The following is a 22,017-nucleotide window of genomic DNA, read 5'->3' as shown; positions in this document are numbered from 1 at the left end:
TGGACAGCGGCAAGTTAAGTTGTAGAATCGATTATTTTTCTAAAGGTTTATCTTTCTGATTTTACAGTAAAGTATGCATGGACGGATGGTACAATAAGGTGTGAATAACTTGAAAATATACATGAAATATTATAAAATAATAAATATTTGTAAACATTTAACTAGATAACGACAGCTTCACAGTACTTATATAACCCTGCACAATTTAGAATATCATCACAGCTCCCTGAAAATTATCAGTTATCATTATAGTACAAATAAGACGTCCCAAGTCTCCCGCATATTGACAGTGGCTCCCTGATGCCCCTATATTGAATGAAATATCCCGGAAACTAGCGCAAGCAAACAAGAGCATGCACGTGAGACAGTAGCGCGCACGACGGAATGAGCGAGAGAGAGAGAGAGAGAGAGAGAGAGAGAGAGAGAGAGAGAGAGAGAGAGAGAGAGAGAGAGAGAGAGAGAGAAAGAGAGAACGTAGGCACGTGTGGATCCCTGAGTGTGTGACTGTTCATGTAAGCCCATGCTAGAGAGACAGCATCCTGATTGGTTTACTTAGCAAAATAAGCCAATCAGATTTCAGTGCGGGCGGGCTTTTATTTAACTCCTAGAGAACCGAAGGGATCTGTTCCGTGGAGCGTCATGACAGAGGGAGAGTGTCCCAAAAAGCGAAAATATAAAATGCATTTCACCTCAGACTACACAAAAGCGTATCCTTGTTTAATATGGTTGAAAATAATGACAATGTTACGCGCTGAACTATTTGCAACAGTGATTTTAGCATTGCTCATGGCGGTTTAAACGGCTGTAAAAAGTACGTTCAGGTGAGTTTAACAAGTGTCATTTCATTTTCTGTATCAGAAAATCAGGTAAACACTGGTTAAACACTTGTTTAGTTGTCATGAAAAGACCAAACTCCCTGAAGGCTTTTGTAAAGTAGCAATGGAATATAATTAAGGAATTTACATATAGTAAAAGAATAATCTACTTATATTATTGTCAAAATAATACATAATATTGGCCGTCGTAATTCAGTGCGTTGACGAGAGAAGATTTCCGGGATGCTGTACATCATTCGGGGGATGTGAGGGAGCTGTGGTCCATTTGCAGGAGACTCACGGAACTTCCCGGAGAGGTGTGATGTCTACATATGATTACAATGCGATCCAGTTGTTTAAATGTACTGCCACTATACATTTATATGCAGGACATAATTCATGGACTCAGAGCACGAGCACAAAAATTATTTGGCCATTCTAAGAAAGCTAGATAAATCGCAGTGCATAGGATATAGTGAAATGAGGTTGGTAAGAGCTTTTTTAACGTTAGTACTGCTAAATCTCATTATGGCGGCGCACGTCAGTCAGACATAAACACGCGAGAGTCTGACTGCGGTCAATGACGTCGTGTGGCGCCAGCCGCAGGTGGTTGTCATGGTTACTTTGCCACAAACCGGCCGAAGTTCGCGCCCTTTGACTAAGAGATGTCCGACGTTCGAGCTCCGGCAAACAAAGCCGGATTTATTTTGATAATTACTGCTTAAACTTTATTAAACTAATACATGTATGTTTCGTGGTAATAGCTGGGGGTAGCTGGGTTTCGATAATTTAGAAGTTAATTGCGACTTTTTAGCTGGTTAGCTAGTTCTTGCTAGTTGGTACTAGCATTGCACTGTTGGTGTACCTCTGGGTTTTTTGTGTCTGTTAATCTATTAACTACTACAGGGAAGTTTACATCGTTTTTGATAGTGAGTCAGACATACCTGTGTATTAATATGTTTTTCGGGTTGTGTGATTTCCATACATGTATATAGTTGCCACTTGGTTTACCATAGCTTGGTGTTAACTACAGATCTGATTTGGGATTCTGAAATTGCCCTGGTGTGCAGCACATGTCACACTGTCTTCTGATTACTGGTGCATTTACAACATGCCACATTATATATAAGTCACAGTATTTTGTGTGTCAGGTATAGAGAGAAATATAATTTTTTTTGGATGAATTCAGTTAAACTAATTGAGAGTTAGCTGTAGTAAGCTGCCCTACACACAAACGCTGTGACCCCAGAGGTGAGCTGCTGTTCACCCAAACGCCCTGACTCCACAGGAAGGCTCACATCCAACCGAAGACCGTGACCCCAGAGCTAAGCTGACATGTACCCAAACACCCTGATCGCAGAGTTATGCTGTCATCTACTCAGATGCCCTAATTCCAAAGGTAAAGCTCTTATCCAACCAACTGCATCCAACCAAGCGCCTTGACCCCAGAGTTAAGATGACATAAACCCAAACACTGATAAAAGAGGTACATTTTCATCCACTCTGACTCCTTGATCCCAGACGTAAACTGTCATCCACCGAAACACCCTGGCCCTAGAGATAAGCTCCCAAACATGCAACCGGCCCAACCACAGAGGTAAGCTGCTGTCCATCCAAGCACCCTGATCACAGAGGCAAAGCACTGTCCGCCCAAACACCCTGATCCCAGATGTAGGCTGCCATCCACGCAAACACATTGTTCCTAGAAGCAATCTGTCATTCACCCAACCATGCTGATCCCAGAGGTAAACTACCTTCCATCTAACTGTCTTGTTCTTTGGGGTAAGCTGACATTCACACAAATATCCTGATCCCAGAGGCAAGCTGCGGTCTACCCAAACACGCAGGCCCCTCAGGTAAGCTCACATCCACCCAAATGCCCTGATCACAGAAGTAAGCTGCCATCCACCTAACATACCTGTCAAGTATCCCGTTTTGGCCGGGAAAGTCCCGTAATTTACCCTTCTTTCCCGCCGTCCTCCCGTATTAGTATTTTCCTGTAAATCTCCCGTATTTTAACCTGCGTTATTTAAAAAAAAAAATGTCCCCCCAAAAAAAATCTGAGCTCTGTCACTAGCTTCGCGATAACTACCACCTGCAGTAGCCTACTACTCGGGGAAAAAAACACAGGAAAAAAAGAAGAAAAAAACAGACAGATGATGGACGCCAGGACAGAGAAGGAAGGCACTCCTGCCAAAAAACCAAAACCCTCGTGTAAATACCGTGATCAATGGGACAACAAATTTATTTCTCTGAAGAAGAGCAGGGTGGGGGACAGTCAGGCGTTTTGTAAAATTTGTAACTGCGACTTTAGCATCGCACACGGGGAAGGAATGATGTATGCCAGCATGACAAATCCGCCAAGCAGAAGTGCGGGCTAATGGCACAAAAACATGCCCAGGCGATGTCAGCATTCGTGACGAGAAATGCCACTGAGGCAGACCAGGTCACAAGTGCAGAGGTAAAAATGGCAATGCTGTGTGCCAAAAACAACATTCCTTTCTCCTTCCATGATGACTTCAACAAGTGTGTAGCTGACATGTTCCCGGACTCTGCTATTGCACGAAAATACTCAACGGGAAAAACGAAGGCTACTCAACTCATCAAAGGTAAGTTAGCTATATAACGTTAGCTACCTATCTTACTGCTGGGCTACTGTACGTTTGCTGAAACGGTATAAAATGGGTTTGAAATGTGTTTGAATATTCTAACATTTGAGCATCAACCCATGGCATGCATGTTGTAGGCTACTAGCTAATTACTGGACACTCAACAGGTGCCATAGCAGCAGAACTACAGGATGAGTTGGCCAAAACATGCCGATCTCAGCCCTTTTCACTGATGTGTGACGAATCCAACAACAGACAAAGAATTCGTCATCCTGACTAGACTCTACGATGAGGCCACTCTGCAGGTCGCTACAAGATTCCTGGAGATGCCTACATACAATGTAGGAAATGCAGAAAATCTGTATGGAAAGCTGAGTGAGGCATTAAGGTAAGGGGAACTGCACTGTGTTGTTGACATGTTTAGTAGTTTGGATTTAATTACAACCTTACATTTTGTCTGAGACGTTTTGTGGCATTGCTTCCTGTTTCCAATAGAAAAAGAGGCATCCCATGGGAAAACCTGATTGCCTTTAACTCTGATAATGCAAGTGTTATGAAAGGCCAACATAACTCGGTCATCAGCAGACTGAAGACCAGCCAGCCCCACATCCAGGACCTTGGCTGCATCTGCCACCTGGTACAGCTGGCCACTGGCTGTGGCATCAGAGCAGCCCAGGTACCGGTGGAAGACATCCTGGTGGGGATATACACCCACTTTGATAAAAGGTAAATGCATACATATAGGCCTGATATTTATCTCGCCTAATGTGTGTGTTACAATGTAACAACATTGCATGTGGCTAGCTCATGAACAAGGTAGCCTAGTAGACCTGCAGTTCATATTCTTTACACACACTCACTCAGTCACTCACTCACTCACTCACTCACTCACTCACAATTCCAACCACTAACAGAGTAATTTTCTATCTCTCAGTGCAAAAAGATGTTAAGTCTACAAAGAGTTTGTAGACTTCACTGATTCAGACCACCTGAAGCTCCTCAGGTACTGCAGCACAAGATGGCTAAGTCTGTTAACCTGCATCCAGAGGGTGCTGAACCAGTGGGATGCACTACAGGTAGGATGGTAACTCCACTCAGCAGATATCTACACAGTTTACTATGCAGTTTACTATACGCTGTATCTCTATGTACTTTAGGTCTACTTTAACAGTCATGAGGAAGTAGAGAGGAGTGTTAAAGTGCGTGATCTGGCAAGCCATCTGCGTGATCCAATCATGAAGACCTATTTCCTGTTCCTGAGTGCTAAATTCAGCCTTTATCTGAATTTAACATTGCCTTCCAGGTGGGTGTCAATGATATTGAATGAATTAGTGAATAATAATATATAATTAAATGTTTGTGTTTATTGTAGCATTCTTATTTCACTGTTATTTTGTTGTGACCATTGATATTATTTGCAGTCAGAGGGAGTACAAATTCACGGACTTGAAGAGGAGATGTGCAGGCTGATAAAGAGGATCCTGGGCTACCTCATACCAGCCAGGGCAATCGTGGGTGTACCTCTCAGGGAGGTGGAGTATGGAGATGGACATCAGTTGGCTGATGAAGATCTCTTTATCGGAGCAGACACAAAGGCATTCATGAGAAGCGCTGAGCTCCCTGTGTCAGCCGAGAAGAAAATCTTTCAGTGAGTGTATTACCCAGTAGTTATATTATGATATCATCTTTTGACAGTATGAGAGTATGGGCTGTAGTGTGCCTAAAAATATTACCACTAATGCATTTTTTTCACTCTTATGCTGTTGTAGAACTGTGAGAAGCTTCTATGAGGCAGTGCTTAAGAAGATGTTCTCCACCTTTCCCCTCGACCATCCACTCCTGAGGGACCTGAAAGTGCTGGACCCTGCAGCTCGCCTTAACATAACTCCAGGGACAGGTAGATAATAGAAAGAGTTTCCAATAGGCTTTATGCCCAGCTCCACTACTTACCCTAGCAACCACCCTAGCAATGGTCAGACACACCTGGATGTGTAGTGTATTAGCAGTAACCTTACAAGAGCAGAATAAATATGGCTATGTAATATGAACAATGTATGAACAATAGGTACATATATGTGCAATGCAGTGGCAGTATCATTATAGTAGTAGTAAGAACAATATATATATGCAGTGTATTAACAGAATATATTACAGAAAAACTGAAAAAATATGGATATTTAGTATGAACCATATAAACAGATATGTACAGTATGTACAGCTATGTGCAGTGTGGTAACAGTACCATTGTAGTGCAGAAATTAACAGGAAATAAAGGATCTGGCTTAAGTTCAGGAAGTGGTGGAGCTGGGCATAAAGCCTATTGATGTTAGGCAAGGCAAGGCAATTTTCTTTGTACAGCCCATTTTTACAAACAATTTGTCTCAAGGGCTTTACATCGCATCATAACATCCTCTGGGGACAGTTCCCCATTGATAACCAAAGAAATAATCGGCACAGTATACTTGATACTTGTTTAGATTTGCAATGTTCAGTCAAACACTTGTTTTACTATACAGTGGAAAGGCTAGGTGCCCTGTTCCCCCAGTTGAGGCTGAAAGAGGATAAGATGAGGGAGGAATTCACAGACTATCAGGTGACAGATAGCAAGCAACTCCCCCAAGAAGACAGAATTGACAAATTTTGGGGCCTGGTAGGAAAGGACATGAGGTTCAGTGAGCTGCCAAAGCTTATGAAGGCTTTACTATGCATTCCCCATAGCAATGCAAGTTCAGAAAGGGTGTTTAGCATGGTACAAAAAATTGTTACAGAGAATAGGATGTCGTTAGACAACAGAACTGTTTGCGCTCTACTCTCATGTAAAATTAACCACTCTGGCTCAGCCCACAAATACACTCCTTCCAAAACAGTCTTAAAGAATGCAAAGTCTGCAACAAATGAGTACAATAAGTCACTAAAAGAGTAAAGAAAAGTTATGTGAAATGAAAAGAAAAACTACAAAAAAGCAATATGAAATGAATGAGTGTGTGAATGTGAAAAGAATGTGGAATGAAAATGAAATGTAAATGTAAAGACAAGCAATGTTAAATGAACAGAAAATATGCAAATAAGCCTTTAAATAAATGCTCTTCATATATACCCTTTTGTGTTTTCATTTAGGCTATGAATGTTCACAGCATGTCAGTGTCAGCAAAGGTAGGCCTATCATTGGCTTAATGCACAGCTGCACTACTTCCTGAACTTCAGGCAGCTCCTTTGTTTCCTGTCTGCCATTATTGGACAAACTGATCACCTGGATTAATTAGTTTGTCCAATAATGGCAGACAGGAAACAAAGGAGCTGCCTGAAGTTCAGGAAGTAGTGCAGCTGTGCATAAAGCCAATTGTAGTTTATAAGCGGTTGACAAGTGGTGATTAGCTTTCTTGTCACCTGCTTTAAAATGTAAGGGATACTGGAGCTTGGTTGGGGTGGTGGGACTGCTCGCGGCGGGCGCCGGAAAATTTCCCTTATTTTCAAATCCAAAACTTGACAGGTATGCATATATAAAACACTTCTCACGCAGCACATTATGCTTTATTATCTATTTATTATTCAAACATCAAACTTTGATGACGTCAATGTATATCCCTGACATAAATCACTGACGTGAAGCTATGGACATCATACTTAACTAGCTGACGTTTTAGTATTTTATATAGCATGATGGGTGCAGGTCTAACTTAGTGTATAACTTAGTTTCGGCAATGGTTTTGATATATAGAGTCCATCGTCATGATCCCATAGTTAGCGGAAGCGAAAATAGTGTAATTAGTACAAGTTCTAACGAAAAGTAATGTAATGTAATACCGAACAGCTTTCAAAAATGCGGTACCGCAATACCTTTTTGGCACCGGTATCCCGCGCAGCATCAGTCTGCCTGAGAAATTTCATAAAGTGTGGATCTTCCTATACGTGCAGCACGAATAAATAAAAATCTCTGCTTTGTGTACTTGAGAAATCTGTGTGCGTCATCATACTCAAAACCGCCCCAAATAAGCCACGAAATTAACCATGAATCCTACCATACTGTGGTACACAGCTTTTCTTCTTATGTTTCTTCCACACAAAAAGTTGCAGGTTTATGACAAAACGTGCTCGCGTCCGGACCAGTAAGTGCAACAGGGGGGCAGAACTGGGGAGGGGGGCGGGATGCGATCGTGCTCGGTTGCCGTATAAGGCAGCCGGGCCCAGTGTGGTACGCGCTTAGTCTAATTACAGGTTCTTGTGGGAAGCTTGTGTGATGTATAACCTTGTTCATGTCAGGTTTTGGGCTGGTTGCGAGCGCGATCGCACGGGCAGGAAACAGGCAGGCAGAACACGGGGAAACTGGGATTTATTAGCACTAAAACGGGACGAAGCACGAACATCGACTAACTAACATCAATGACGGACCAGGAACGAAAGCAAGACATGGACTTAAATAGACAGGACTGGGTGAAAATAATCGGACACAGCTGGGTACAATCGGGGAAACACACGTGGATAATCAGGGGGGCCTGGCACACATGAGGATCGTACGAGCTGGGCGTGACAGTTCGACATACTGATCGCTACGTTTCGCGATACAACAGTTTGAAATGTTACCAAAGTGTCATTTTATAATTCCCATATTAAACAAGTTACCTTGCATAGTGCTTTGGGGAGAGACAGACTCCAAGAGTGCAGTTCATTTCACGTGTCTTTAAGTCATTGTCTGATATTATCCAGAGCTGAATGTGTGATTCATGCTTACTACTATATTCTTGCTTTGCAGTTCTTACACATTTTTTTTTTCTTATTTACTTCTACAAGTAAATAAAAAACTTATAAAACTGTCATTATTATATAAGAACTATACGTATTATGATGTTATTATTTAGTTATGTTGTTGCTTGGTTACATTTGATGCCTCCGCACGTGGGAAGCTACCGGTTTGAAAGACGCGGCTTCACTTGCTTTTCTGCACCAAGATGGCAAGGTACGTTGCATTTCTGCTCCCATTTTATCGTATAACTTATATTATTATTTAGTATCTGTCTTTGTATGTACAGTGGTACCTCGACCCACGAACAGTCCTGTTCACGAATAAATCGTGTTTTGTTTTGTACCGGTTGTCGAACCGTGTTTCGGGCCGCGAACAAACAAACGTCCCCAAAAGGGTCCGATGAAAGCTCCCCAAAGAACCACCCGAAACGCGAAGAAATGTCCAGTATAATAAAAAAACAATAATATTTTCGAAATTACTGCATTTGACTGTTATTCAGTCTTTTAATGTTGATTGTTTAGTTTTTTGGGGGGATGTTTTGTGGTTCTTTTCCGTGTTTTGGCGTCTTTCAAGCGACCAGCGTATGCTCAGTTTTAATGTTTTATTTAATTTAGCATTTGTTAGCATGTAAATGTAAATGTAAATGTATGCTCTCAGTTATATGTGCACAGTCTGTCATAATTTGATTGTACGGTAGGGGGTGTTGAGTTGTACTGCGCGTGCTCGAAGTGTTTATATGTATGTATAGAGTGACCTAAAGAGAAAGACGGCGATATGTCATAGTTCATGGTGAATAACGTGTTGTGTGAACTTATTTTTCCATGTATAAATCCTCTATTATTGTTAGTCTTCTCCCGATTTTCTTACCGCTGCACCGACAGTTTGACGTGCCAACAGCATTATTTGTTACAAGTAAGGTTATTTTAATTTAAGTCTATATTCTTGGTCGCGTTCTCCCCATGTCGTCGTGGGCTTTCCTCCGGGTACTTGTTAAATTGCCCGTAGGAGTGCATGTGTGAGTGAATGGTGTGTGAGTGTGCCCTGCAATGGGCTGGCCCCCCCATCCTCGATTTTTCCCTGCCTCGTGCCCATTGCTTCCGGGATAGGCAACCCAGTAGGATAAGCGGTTTGGAAAATGAATGGATGGATGGATTCTTGGTCACAGAAAAATATAAAAAATTGAAGAAAATGCAGCGTTTCTGAAGTTTAAACATATTGAACATAATACGTATTTACATTATTTGAAATGGGAAAATTGATTGAGGTCACGCACTTTTCAGGTCAGGAACTAAGTTCGTGAGCCGAGGTATGACTGTATATTGAAATATGTTTGTGTAAAATTCAGTATATTGTTTGGATTATATTTAAATTTTATGTGCAGGTTAGTTAGTGTCACATGCAGGGTTGCCAACCCTCACTCAAGATGTCTTGTAGTCAATCTGTTTTATTCCATTATAAACCTAAAATTAGCTCCATCAAAAGTGTTGGGGTAGTCTGCAAACCCTCCAGACTATTTACAAGGTAGTAAGACTGTTACACATATGGAGATGAATGTGCAGACTTGTCTGGAATTGAGAATCTCACGCCAGCCAGCTGACCAAAGATAGCAGCTCTGCCTGTGCAGTAATGCGGTTGTTGATTGGGAAGGTGTGGGTCAGTACAGAAGTGTAGTCCACATGTCAGGAGTGACTGACAGCTCCATTGCATTGCCTGTATGTTGTTTTTCCTCATTCAGAATCAGACGAATTGAGAAAGCTGTTTGCTGGAGCGACGACAGATACTGGGCAACTTGGGACAAGTGGGGAGAGGTGATTGACTGGGGAGATGAGAAAGAGCTGTGCTCCCCAGCAGAATCACCTTCTGACCAGGCTGACAGTTCCACTGAGTCACATTCCCGAAGGCGAATTGCCAAGGCAGTTAGCTGGACGGATGATGCTTATTGGGCAGCCTGGGACAAGTGGGAAGAGATCATCTGCTGGGGTGATGAAGAGGAGTGCTCCCAAGTAACTCCACCCACTAGCCAGCTTGGGAGGGATAAGGGGATAGATGTACATGGGTTGGAGGCTTTTGTGATGAATAACAGGACAATCTCCATAAAGCCTGTAGACAACCATCGAGACAGTCTGGAGATAGGAGCTGTGCTGGTAGACCTCTGCCAGTTTGATCTCGAATATTTAGATCAAAGTAAATTTAATTTCGAAATTGTACAAGTACAAATTGGAGAAGTTAAAGTGGAGGAGACTAGAGAAAAGTCTTTTGAAAAAGCATTTGAACTGGAAATTGTGGATGTGGCAGTAGAAGTTGTAAACAGTGAATTCCAGCTGAATGCTATAAATTTGGATATTGTTGAAACTAAGGTGGACAAATTATTATTGGAAGAACTGATCGTTGGCGATTTAGAAGCAGGCAATGTGAAGGTGTCAGTATCAAATGGCAATGTGGTGAAGGTACCCTTAAGGTACCCTTCACCACAGAGGAACAGAAGGACCAGGCAACCTTAGACCATACTCTCTGGTGGTTGACTCGTGGCAACTGGACTTGTCTCTGAAAGTTAGAAATGTTTCGCAGCTCATCCAAGCAGCTTCTTCAGCCTGAGGGAGGTAGTAAGTGTCCACATATTTATCCTCCTGGGTAAGTAGTATAAGGGGGCTCGTTGAGTGAAACAAAGTCTGGGGGGGGGAGTTGTGGGTAGATGTAACCAGTCCCTCCTACTCCAGTAGAGTGGGTCGTTAAGGGTGGTCCACCTGGTGGAGGTGTGAATTGGGTCTGTTTTTTTCCTGGGAATTATTTTTGTTTTGGCAAATGATGAGAGGGCCGCAGGTTAAATTGGAGACAGGTTGTGCCTAATGCCTCTACCTCTGTTGATTGAGGGGTTGTGCATTTGCACATGCAAAGCTGCTTGGACGAGCGGTGAAACGTTTCTACCTTTCAGAGAGGTACAATGTCTTTGGATGTCTTTTGTCTTGTGCAGTCTGGGAGTTGACTGAATGCTGGGGCGGGGGTAGCTTTTCCTTTGTAGTGGGGTCCGGTGGGGCGCCTTGGGCTCTGTGGGGCCCGGTGGTGCTGCTGCCTTGGGCCCCGGTCTGGATGGGCCTGGGCCCCCCTCCCTGGATGGATTTCGGGGAACGGGGAGTGCCTATGGGGGTCAGCGGGGGAGCTGGCTCCGGGGGGGGAGGTATTTTGCCCCCCCCCATTCCTTTCCTCCCCATCCCTAAATGCTTCCCTCCTCCCGCTCCATCACACCACCACACATGTAGGGCTTTGAGGTGTAGGTGCGTTGCTGGGATGCAGGGTAGGTATTCCTCCTCTGTCCCCTCGCGACCACCTGTACCTCATTCATACACTACAACGTAGACACTCTCATTACTTACTCTCTCATGACACATACATTTAGGGCGTTGGGGATGGGCACACAGAATGGCATCCAGAGGGCGGTCTGTTCATTCAGCCTTACCTCTGGTGCCAGGGCCCACATCTCAATTTTAATCACACATAGACATTGAGGGCTCTGGGGAGAGGCCGAGCTAACACCAGCTGTTGGTCGGCAGGGGGTGGTTAGTGCCATGCCCTTCACCTGTTTTAAAAGCACTTTAGAACAACACACACCAACACCACATCTGAGCGGGCGAAGGGGGGCATGGGGTCTTTTCACACCCCCGTTCCCTGTTCGCCATTTGGGGCTGAGAGGAACAGCTGGTCGGGGTCTGGGCTGGTGGGCTTCTCGGCTACTGCGGGGTCCGGGGTGATCTTCTGGTCTCCTCGCCAGAGGAAAAATAGGGGTCCACATAGAGTATATATGGGGAGTGAGAGTATGTGTACAGCGTTCATTTCTGTGTGTCTAAATGTTGGGTGAATGTGTAAATATTTGTTTATGTCTGCATGAGGGTGGGAACGTATGCTTGTATATGTGTGTGCCTGTTTGTCTATACACACGTGTCAGGTTGGGTCCTAGACTCCACCTGAAATAACATCTCGGGCACAATAAAGTGGTCCTCCGCAGAGGGGGGGTGGTGGAGGGAAAAAAAAAAAAAAAAAAAAAGCTTGTGACCCACCGACCGATTTCTTATTTGATTACTGTTGTTCCTTGTCTTGTTTTTGACCCCTCGTGGTCTGCTTTTGTTTTTATTAGTGTCTCTAGTGTTTTTCCCCTTTCCTCCTTTGAATCCCTGAGTGAGTCGTCCACTCTCTGTTTCTGCTTGCTCCATGACACGCTGTCGCTCTCAATCCGCCCTGGACCTGTGACAGTATTTCTGTTTTTGCTTTTGTTTGGACGTACTGAGTTTAGGATACCTAGCTTAGAAGGAATAGTTTAGCCTGTCATGTGTAACGTTGTTAAATGCGCTGATATCAGTGTTATGTCACAGTACCAGAAACTTAAAATGGTACATTTTGTTTTCTTTTTGTTTTCTTGCAATTACTACATACAAATGTTTAATGTGTTGCTGACATCTAATTAGACAATAAATGCATTTATGCTTTAAATGATCTTTTTGTTGTCTTCAATCATTTCAACAGGTGAAAATGACCTGAAATCAATGAGTTTGAACACTGGACACTACATTCCGTGTTTGTGTATAAAGTCATGTTTAGCGTACATGCGAGTTCATTCGTATCCTTTTCCCCAGAGACAAAAAGTAGGCTAGGCTAATGGGAAAAAAACACACAAATATATAGACCTAATGTCAGTGTATTATTCATGAGGTTTTGTAATATCTTATATCTTATATAGTATTATATTTTGTAATATCTTTGGTGTGTTTAAAGCCATAAAAAAAACTTTTTTAGAAACCTAGGCTGTTGATCAAATCATCATCAAATTTGGGGGGTGGGAGGAAACCGGAGTACCCGGTACCCAGCGGAAACCCCACGATGACATGGGGAGAACATGCAAACTCCACAGACATGTGACCCAGGTGGAGACTCGAACCCAGGTCCCAGAGGTGTGAGGCAACAGTGCTAACCACCTCACCACCATGCCGCCCCATCATCATCATTATTATTATTATTATTATTACTACTACTATATAATAGGCTTTGCTAAGCAGGTAAATTCATGTGGACTTGTTCTTTTCATGTTAAGACATTAATACCAACTAGTTTTAAGAATAGTGGAATGTTACACTTTTTTTCTTCCGTTTGTGGCGCCCCCTGGATGGATGTCGCCCTTAGCATTTGCCTATATTGCCTATGCCACGGGCCGCCCTGACTTTAACCAAAAAGTGTCTCTTCTCATTTTGAGTCTATTTTAAGAAAAAAAAATGCTTTTTCAAGACACTTGATGTTCTTTGTTTGATCCCTGTCTTTTTTTTGCTGGTTCTTTGCAGCAGAAAACTTAAGGTAATTTCTAGAGTGTAATATGGACAATTTCATTCATTTTGCTTGTTTGTTTTCAGCAAAACGTTAATGTAATTTCTACCCTCCAATAAAGAAAAAAAATCTTTGTGAAAGTTTTTATTGACGTGTAAAATGTACGATGTACAGTGGTAAGGGAATGTGATCTCTACATGTTGGTTAATGACATGCATGTATGTTTGCGTCATTTAATTTTTTGGTAAGACATTTTATTATGAATTTATCCTTGAGTGAACTAAGTATGCTTAATAAAAGTTTGCCTATTTCCAGTTACTTAATGACCCGTACCAATAATAATTGATAGTTTGTTAATTAATGATAATTTCATGACTTTACTTGATGGGGCACATCATTATTAACTAATTGATGAAGTAAGTATGTAATTAAAAGTAAAATATGTGTAACAGAGAATGTAGCAATCTAGATCATGGGCATGTGAATGAGAAGCCAAAATTGCCTGTTTTTTGTGTTGGTGGCAGTTCACTATAGTTTGACTTAAAGCAGACGTTTCTGTACAGAACTGCTCCAAGACCTTTGTTTTTGTGCCTTTCCATGTAGCTGATGTGGAACCATTAAGGGCTGAGTACCAAGTATCTTCCTGTACTAACACATCAAAGCTGCTCTACACCCTCACAAAGGCTTAAGGTATGATATCTGTAGAAAATCCATCCATTTTCCAAACTGCTTATCCTTCTGGGTCACGGGGGTCCGGAGCCTATCCCGGAAGCAATGGGCACGAGGCAGGGAACAACCCAGGATGGGGGGCCAGCCCATAGCAGGGCACACTCACACACCATTCACGTTCACACGCACACCTACGGGCAATTTAGTAACTCCAGTTAGCCTCAGCATGTTTTTGGACTGTGGGGGGAAACCAGAGTACCCGGAGGACACCCCACGATGACACGGGGAGAACATGCAAACTCCACACACATGTAATGCAGGCGGAGACTCGAACCCGCATCCCAGAGGTGTGAGGCAACAATGCTAACCACTGCACCACCATGCCGCCCCTACCTTCTCCCAATTTGAAATAAATGAAGCATTTTCTGGTTACTGTAATCAGTTTTACACCACACATTTACAAATGAATGAAAACATGAAAGCCGTTGTCTGACTGAATCAGTCACATCTATACAGTCAGTCAAAGGCCATTTGGGCTGCTGCCCCTGTCTGCACTTCGGCTGCTACAGCTGCTGCTTGTTTCATGGTGTGTAGAACAAATTTAGGTATATAGACATATTTATTCAAAGCAAAGCTTTATACATCACAGCTCACCTGAGGCCTTTAAATAAGTGATTCTAAAGGCTGAATGAAACTGCACTTAAGAAAACAAGTCCATATTTATAAAACTGTGTGTGCACATGGCTCCACATAACTTTATATTTCACCAAAAACTTGAAAATATACGCTTTAAAAAAAGCTCAGTCCCACCCAATACACTCCCGCACAATTCAGTACAAATAGTTAATACTAAGGCATTTGTGCTTTTCTAAATGTTGATATATATATATAAACAAGTTTGCACATTATTGCACTCCAATGACATTAAATGGAAGATCAAAAATTTGCTCTTAAAAAGGTGTTTATGCAATATTATAAATTTTATTCCCCCTTGACTTTTGTTGGGACAAAGTACAGCAGGTGTCTGTGTGTAGGAGATATAAAAACAACTGAAGATTTATTTGTAAATAAAAACATCTATCTTAAAAACATTACATTTACAGTTACTGTAAAATGGGTCTTTTTTGCAGTGTAATAGTTGCCGATCCTTATCACGACCACCACAATTTTTGCAAAACCTTTAACTATGTATCAGCTTGGTACAATTTTTATTTAAACGCTTCTTAAAACACTACTTACCTGCAGAATGTGTCTCTGTGTGATTATCTCGGCAAACTGAAACTCACCCCCCAAGGCAGACGTGAAATAAGAGGTCCAGCTGTGTCTGAGGAATGGTTATCCTGTTGGGGTTAAATATATATGTTCAAAGAATACTACAAACGTGTCTGTCTATAGCAGTTTTCATAAAGTCTGATGAATTGAACAGTTTTATGAAATAAAAGGAATGTTACAGGAACCATTCCAAAGATCTGAATGCTAGTATTTCTGCACTCTGACTCCCCAGTTAATATGAGGGAATAAAAAAGAAAAAAGTTTGAGATTAAATTATTTGCAGTGTCTTCTAGCAATACACTACGAACTACATCAGAGAAATTCTATTACTATTATATGGAGGTGGGTAACAAAATATTTCTATTAAGGGAGTCAAATCATTAGAAACCTTGACACATTTTAACTGTCAGAACTGGCAGTGGATTGTTTTTAACAATTATAAGAATGGATGATTTATTTATGTAGCTGCTCTGCAGCCCCCCTGCACTGCATGCTGAGGCATTATGCTTCCTCCCCTGATCACCTGTCAGCGGTGCGACCTCATGTGTATGACTGCTGGTAGAGAGTCTGTTTAAACATTTCCTGAAGCGATTCACTTTTGAGGGCCTGCATGGTGGTGCTGTGGTTATCACTGCTGCCTCACAGTCTTCATGGCTCCATGTGTGTGGAGTTTGCACGTTCCCCCCATGTCGCTGTGGGGTTTCCTCTGAGTACTCCGGTTTCCCCCCATGTCGTCGTGGGGTTTCCTCTGAGTACTCCGGTTTCCCCCCATGTCGTCGTGGGGTTTCCTCTGAGTACTCCGGTTTCCCCCCATGTCGTCGTGGGGTTTCCTCTGAGTACTCCGGTTTCCCCCCATGTCGTCGTGGGGTTTCCTCTGAGTACTCCGGTTTCCCCCCATGTCGCTGTGGGGTTTCCTCTGAGTACTCCGGTTTCCCCCCATGTCGTCGTGGGGTTTCCTCTGAGTACTCCGGTTTCCCCCCATGTCGTCGTGGGGTTTCCTCTGAGTACTCCGGTTTCCCCCCATGTCGTCGTGGGGTTTCCTCTGAGTACTCCGGTTTCCCCCCATGTCGTCGTGGGGTTTCCTCTGAGTACTCCGGTTTCCCCCCATGTCGTCGTGGGGTTTCCTCTGAGTACTCCGGTTTCCCCCCATGTCGCTGTGGGGTTTCCTCTGAGTACTCCGGTTTCCCCCCATGTCGCTGTGGGGTTTCCTCTGAGTACTCCGGTTTCCCCCCATGTCGTCGTGGGGTTTCCTCTGAGTACTCCGGTTTCCCCCCATGTCGTCGTGGGGTTTCCTCTGAGTACTCCGGTTTCCCCCCACAGTCCAAAAACATGCTGAGGCTTGGAGTTACCGAACTGCCCACAGGTGTGCATGTGTGTGTGAATAGTGCATGAGGGTGCCCTGCGATGGGCCAGCGTCCCATACTGGGTTGTTCCCTGACTAGCACCCATAGCCTCTGGAATAGACTCCAGACCCCCTGCAATCCTGAATAGGACAATGAATGGATTCACTTTTGATACCATTAATTATGTGAATATGATAACAGGAAACAATAAAATGAATATAATGATGCTACCTAACAATAATAACATTTTCTATGGCGTGTATCCAGTGTTCAGCCTGGTGTCCATTCCTGGAGGCACAAGTACAGTGCTGTGCAAAAGTCTTAGGCAGCCAATGAAAATGTTTACAGCTATTTGTCTGAGTAGAAAGCATGTATTAGCAGTCAAAAAAAAGTCAGAACTGAAACAGTAACCCAATAAAAAGCAACTTGAATTTCTCCTGTTTTCCAAAAAGTGACTGATACCTTGTTGGATGGTTATAAGAACACGGCTTTGGTTCCCAAACCTCTCCTCAGCTCAGCCATTCCATGTGTTTGTTAGATTTCACAATCAGCTCACTTAACTTAATTGATTAGCTCTGCCTTCAACAAAAGGAACAGCAAGCAGATTATTGCCGAAGCATACCCCCAATATTTAATTCGGCTACCTTCGCCCCTCCTATAAATATGCCTTTGCCTTTATACTATTAAGTTGTGTCCCCCCCCCCAATATCAAACTCTCTCCTACACGACCATGTGATAATTTGTTTAATACTGACTTAATGCATTAAGTTCATTCATTAAAAAGAAGTGTGACTGAGCTGTCACCTGAAAGCACTGTGCTACAGTGAGTTCTGCTATTACATTAAATGCTGGGCAGCACTACACAAATGCATTAACACCAACAGGCTAAATTTAAAATCAGCAACCCCACCTGCCTTCTTTAGGAAAGCACTGGCCAGGCCATATCTGTGGTGGAGTTATGCCAATTCCAGGGGACCACGACCACCATCATGGTGGGACATGCCTCCATCACCAACAAAGTCCAGAAAAGACTTTTCTTCCTACATGAACTCAAGAAGCCTGCAACCTTAGGGGGGAGCAAGTGGCTTCGTGGGCTCAACCTTTCAACCTGTGACCAGAAGGTCACTGGTTCAAGCCTGGGCTCAGTTATGTTTGTAGGTTCTTCAGCAAGGCCATTCACCCCCAGCTCCCTAGGTGCTGCTACAGGTGGCTCACATTCACCCATCCACACACAACACATTCATACTCCGGAGGCAGAGGCTGCCATGCAAGGCGCCAACCTGCACGCCGGGAGCAATTTGGGGTTCAGTGTCTTGCTCAAGGACACTTTGATGGGGTCAGGAGGAACTAGGGCTCGAACCGGCAACTCTCTGGTTACTAAACGATAGCACTACCTCCTGCGCCACCATCTTCCCCAAATGTAAGGAGAAGGAGGTTCCTCGGAGCTCCGAGATGTGTTTCGCTGTAATAAATCTGGAATATAGCTATATGACATCACACTATATGACAGTTTTTGATAACACCAGCATTTACTTTTAGGCAAAAACGGCAAGCAGATCAGAACTGGCCGGATTTGATGTTGCAGCTTTAATTGAAAGACAAAACAAAATTAAAAAGTGCTGAAGTTTGAATGACTGTGTGTTTATTTCAGTTATTTTATATTGGACTCAAGGATTGGTTTCATCATACAAATACAGCACAGATAATGTTTACTTGAAATTACTGAAAAGTAAGTGATACCAGAATCAGAGGGTCAATAAGCTTTTAAGTAATAATGTGGATTGTGCTTGAGGTAGAAGCTGCACGTTGTGTTGAAGAAAAGTATAGATTTTCATTTGACAAAATATTCAAATTAATTGTAATAATAATATTAGTGATGTTTATTTTTAGATGACATTAATTACATAACTAATAATACATTGAGAAGAAATGTTTTGTCATTATGTAGATGGAGACATGAAAGTGATGTGGAAAATCGCCTATTTCACCACTGAAACACATTGAGATGGGTGGTGCTAATAATAGTACTGCAGCCAGCCAGTAGGGGGCGCTTGACATGTAGTGATTTCATCTTTTAGAGACATTATGGTCTCCATGTTTTTTGCAGTCAGTGCTTTGATCACAGATTTGAAAGCAGTATGCATAATGCATCAGGACTCACACTGAAATTCCCTATATGTGGATATATTATGTAACATGGTTCTGTAGGAATGTTGGTACCTTGGAAACACACACATACAAATATACCTTATATGTGAGTTTGGATATGGGTGTGGCTGCAACTGGAGAGGCTTGTAGTACATATTCTGCAAAGTTTTCATAATGGTTGTTGTAAATATTATGTACAAACTGTGACAGAGACTTGAATGCAAACATGGGTTTTGTTGGGAAAATATTAGTTAATGAAATACATTACTGAGGAAACTGTAGTTGTTTAAACTCGTATTTAATACTATTAAGCACAGACACATCACAAGGAAAATAAACTATTATTTATAATTATAGAGCACAGAATAACTAAACATAAAAAATATATATAGCATAGAAAAATCCAATAATACTATTGGACAAAATGGCCATGGAAATGTAACAGAGAGCGGTGAGCTGGAGACCAGAGTCTTGACCCTGAGGAGTGAAATAAAATATTTAATTTCTCTGTTGTGTCACAAACCTGACAGATACACTATTTGTCAAAAAGAAAAGAACTTACTTCCTCACGCATTTCTAAAAGGATGTTTTTGTCAAATCCCTCCAACTCACTGCAAAACAACAGATCAAACTCACACATTATGGCCTAAATAAAAATATAATATAGATATATAATATAGACAGTTCCTGGTGCATTTTGTAATACTCAAGACACACCAAGACCATGCAGAGTGCATACTGATAAAAGGGAGGGGAGGGGGGAAAACTTCAATACATTCTCTGTATCACAAGTGTTACGTCCAACAATTCAAGGTATTATATCTTACAGTTGTCTTGGGCGCTCGTCCACTGCTCCCGTGTGCCACGCCCCCTCGTTAACCTCGTGTGGAATCCCGATGTCATTCGCTGTTTCCAGTTGTTTTCATTAGTCCTATGTATTTAACTCCGCTTCAAAATATGTTTCCCCAATCATGTCATTTAAGTCGCTACTTCTATTGTTCCGTGTTCCTAGCTGGTTTCCCCAATAAATCCTTTGTTTCCCGATTCTCCGTCTTCCTGCTCCTGCTTCCCCGATCCGTGACGTGACAACAATCAACATGAACGCACCACAGTCCACAGAACCAATCTGTTGAGGAACATCCTGCGAAATACAATATAGTACTAACGAAGACATTTGTTAAAATTCTAATACAAATGTGACGACAGAAAATGCTGAAATCCACTTTACCATGTTTTTCAAGTATTTTCCAGTGTCCTGGGCTTATTCGGTTTGTCAGTTTGCTGCAAAAAGAAATTTGGAATAGTCAAGGACACAATAAGTACAGCTTTTCATGTAAACGGGATTAAAACTCTATGTAGGAATAAATGGACAAACAGAAGACCTTTTGTCACATTTCTAAATGTTTTACTGTTAGGCCGCGTCTGGCTGTACGTGTTACCCAGAGCATATTTCAGTCTCTGTCCCAACTGTCGGCAGGAATGAACGAAGAAAATTATGATTAAAAAAGATCCAACAACACAACTTAAATGTCATATCATTTATTGTACAATATACTATACATATGATAAGGATCACATAACTGCATGGTGCGCAAGTACGCATTCCCCGTACACGCGTGGCAACTCCTTGTTGTAGCAGCGCAAATGCGTATTTATTTTATGTGCATTCACGTTGTTATGAAAAGAAATTACCCTTCATCTTAACATTTATGTGGCAAATTTGTACTTCGTCTGCGGCATGAAGGCTAAAATGCACAATGATTTCTTGTCATAGCATTGCGAATGTACATAAAATAAACACGTATTTGCGCTGCTACAAAACATTACCGCGCGTATCGGTTTAAACGGCGAATAAGTACTTTCATACCAGTTATGTGCCCCCTGCATATGATCATTTTTGCATGTAAAATAAAGGGTCGATTTACGCAGGGTTGCCAACTTTGGTCAGCTGGTTGGCGTGAGATTTTCAATTCGAGACAAGTCTACACACGTATTCACATTTATATAACGGTTTTATTACCTTGTAAATAATCTTTAGGATTTGCAAACTGCCCAAACACTTTTGATGTAGCCAGTTTTAGGTTTTAAATGGATTAATAGAGATTCTCCATAAGATTTATTGCTGTGTTGCGTTTGCGTCTGAAAGCCCTAGTCTCGCGCCAGATGCGTCAGAGGTGGCAACCTGCTTACGGCCGAATCGGACCTACGACCGGTCAGTCGGAGCCGAACGCGGCCGAAAGTCACCGACGAGCTGCAGAGGATCGCATCGTCTGTTATGGTACGAATAGGCGTCCGTGACAACAGCTTGGTTACTTTTGAATCACATGTACTTATCTTCTCAAACTTCTTACGATCATCTGAGAGACGGTTTGCATTTCGAAAACTCACAGCATTTAAAAAAATGGACAACCAAGAAATTAAAGTTGTTAAGATTAAAATTAAAATTAAAATCAAAGTTAAAATAACACCTAAGGAAGGGGGAACTTTTTCCCCAAAAAATGAGGCACTGGAGAAGAACATCGGCGAGAGGGTGGATATGGTGAAGATCATTAAGAAGGATGACACGGACAAGCCCGGATCGACATGGAGGGTGTCTTACATACCGAAGGTAAAGCACTGGCTTAAGAGACCTTATTAGAACACTTTCATTCGAGCTTAAAATGTGTTATATCAATCATCTTTCCTTGTTTTAACAATCGGCTGTCCCAGACTGGAACCGAAGAAAGTTTCCGTGGCCAGAGGAGTCGTCCATGGAGCGCGAGGGACAGGCCACCCCCCCTGGAGGAAGCAGGAGCGACCAGGAAGAGGCCCCAGCTGAAGTTCCTCCATCGGACAGACAGCAACGGCTCCTGCGCCCTGCGAGCAGAGAGAGGCCAGGGGCAGCGTCAGCGATCGGCGGAGCAGCAACTCATGCAGCAGATTCATGGACTTATGGGTTATGGTGGGAGACGGAGGACTGACAGAGACATTGTTCCTGACGGACTTGTGGGTTATGGCCGGGGACGGAGGGATATTAGAGATACGGTTTAAGTGTTAATGTAAATATAAGATAGGATGAGATAAGTTAAGTTAACATATGATAAGATAAGCTAAGTTAAAATATAATAAGATAG

The 22,017-nt window shown here is 42.5% G+C and overlaps 1 protein-coding gene and 2 long non-coding RNA genes across 5 annotated transcripts; 2 read left to right on the top strand and 1 right to left on the bottom strand.

Annotated features, from left to right (window-relative positions):
* The first annotated feature begins 613 nt into the window (after nt 1-613).
* On the top strand, nt 614-5,953 carry LOC125723874 (uncharacterized). Of its 3 annotated transcripts, XR_007387001.1 has the most exons (9): nt 614-821; nt 2,104-2,214; nt 3,343-3,424; nt 3,592-3,812; nt 3,920-4,150; nt 4,359-4,500; nt 4,582-4,727; nt 4,846-5,072; nt 5,194-5,424. It is a non-coding gene; the product is annotated as an uncharacterized LOC125723874 (long non-coding RNA). The 3 variants fall into 3 exon arrangements; XR_007387000.1 differs by lacking the exons at nt 614-821; nt 2,104-2,214 and adding an exon at nt 5,941-5,953 and having other exon boundaries at nt 3,188-3,424; nt 5,194-5,321; XR_007386999.1 differs by lacking the exons at nt 614-821; nt 2,104-2,214 and having other exon boundaries at nt 3,188-3,424.
* A 2,263-nt stretch (nt 5,954-8,216) lies between these two features.
* LOC125723854 (uncharacterized) lies at nt 8,217-12,699 on the top strand. The gene is made up of 2 exons (XM_049000696.1): nt 8,217-8,378; nt 9,901-12,699. The coding sequence occupies exons 1-2, from the start codon at nt 8,371-8,373 to the stop codon at nt 10,664-10,666; spliced, it is 774 nt and encodes a 257-aa protein (XP_048856653.1). The 5' UTR covers nt 8,217-8,370; the 3' UTR covers nt 10,667-12,699.
* Nucleotides 12,700-19,221: 6,522 nt separating this feature from the next.
* LOC125723883 (uncharacterized) lies at nt 19,222-20,521 on the bottom strand. The gene is made up of 3 exons (XR_007387012.1): nt 19,732-20,521; nt 19,467-19,515; nt 19,222-19,381 (listed from the first exon to the last, which is right to left on the bottom strand). It is a non-coding gene; the product is annotated as an uncharacterized LOC125723883 (long non-coding RNA).
* Nucleotides 20,522-22,017: the final 1,496 nt, after the last annotated feature.

Source organism: Brienomyrus brachyistius, unplaced genomic scaffold (genome assembly GCF_023856365.1).
Source record: "Brienomyrus brachyistius isolate T26 unplaced genomic scaffold, BBRACH_0.4 scaffold52, whole genome shotgun sequence".
Lineage (NCBI taxonomy): Eukaryota > Metazoa > Chordata > Actinopteri > Osteoglossiformes > Mormyridae > Brienomyrus > Brienomyrus brachyistius.
Note: the sequence above shows the minus strand (reverse complement) of the source record. Positions and strands in the feature narration are given on the sequence as shown.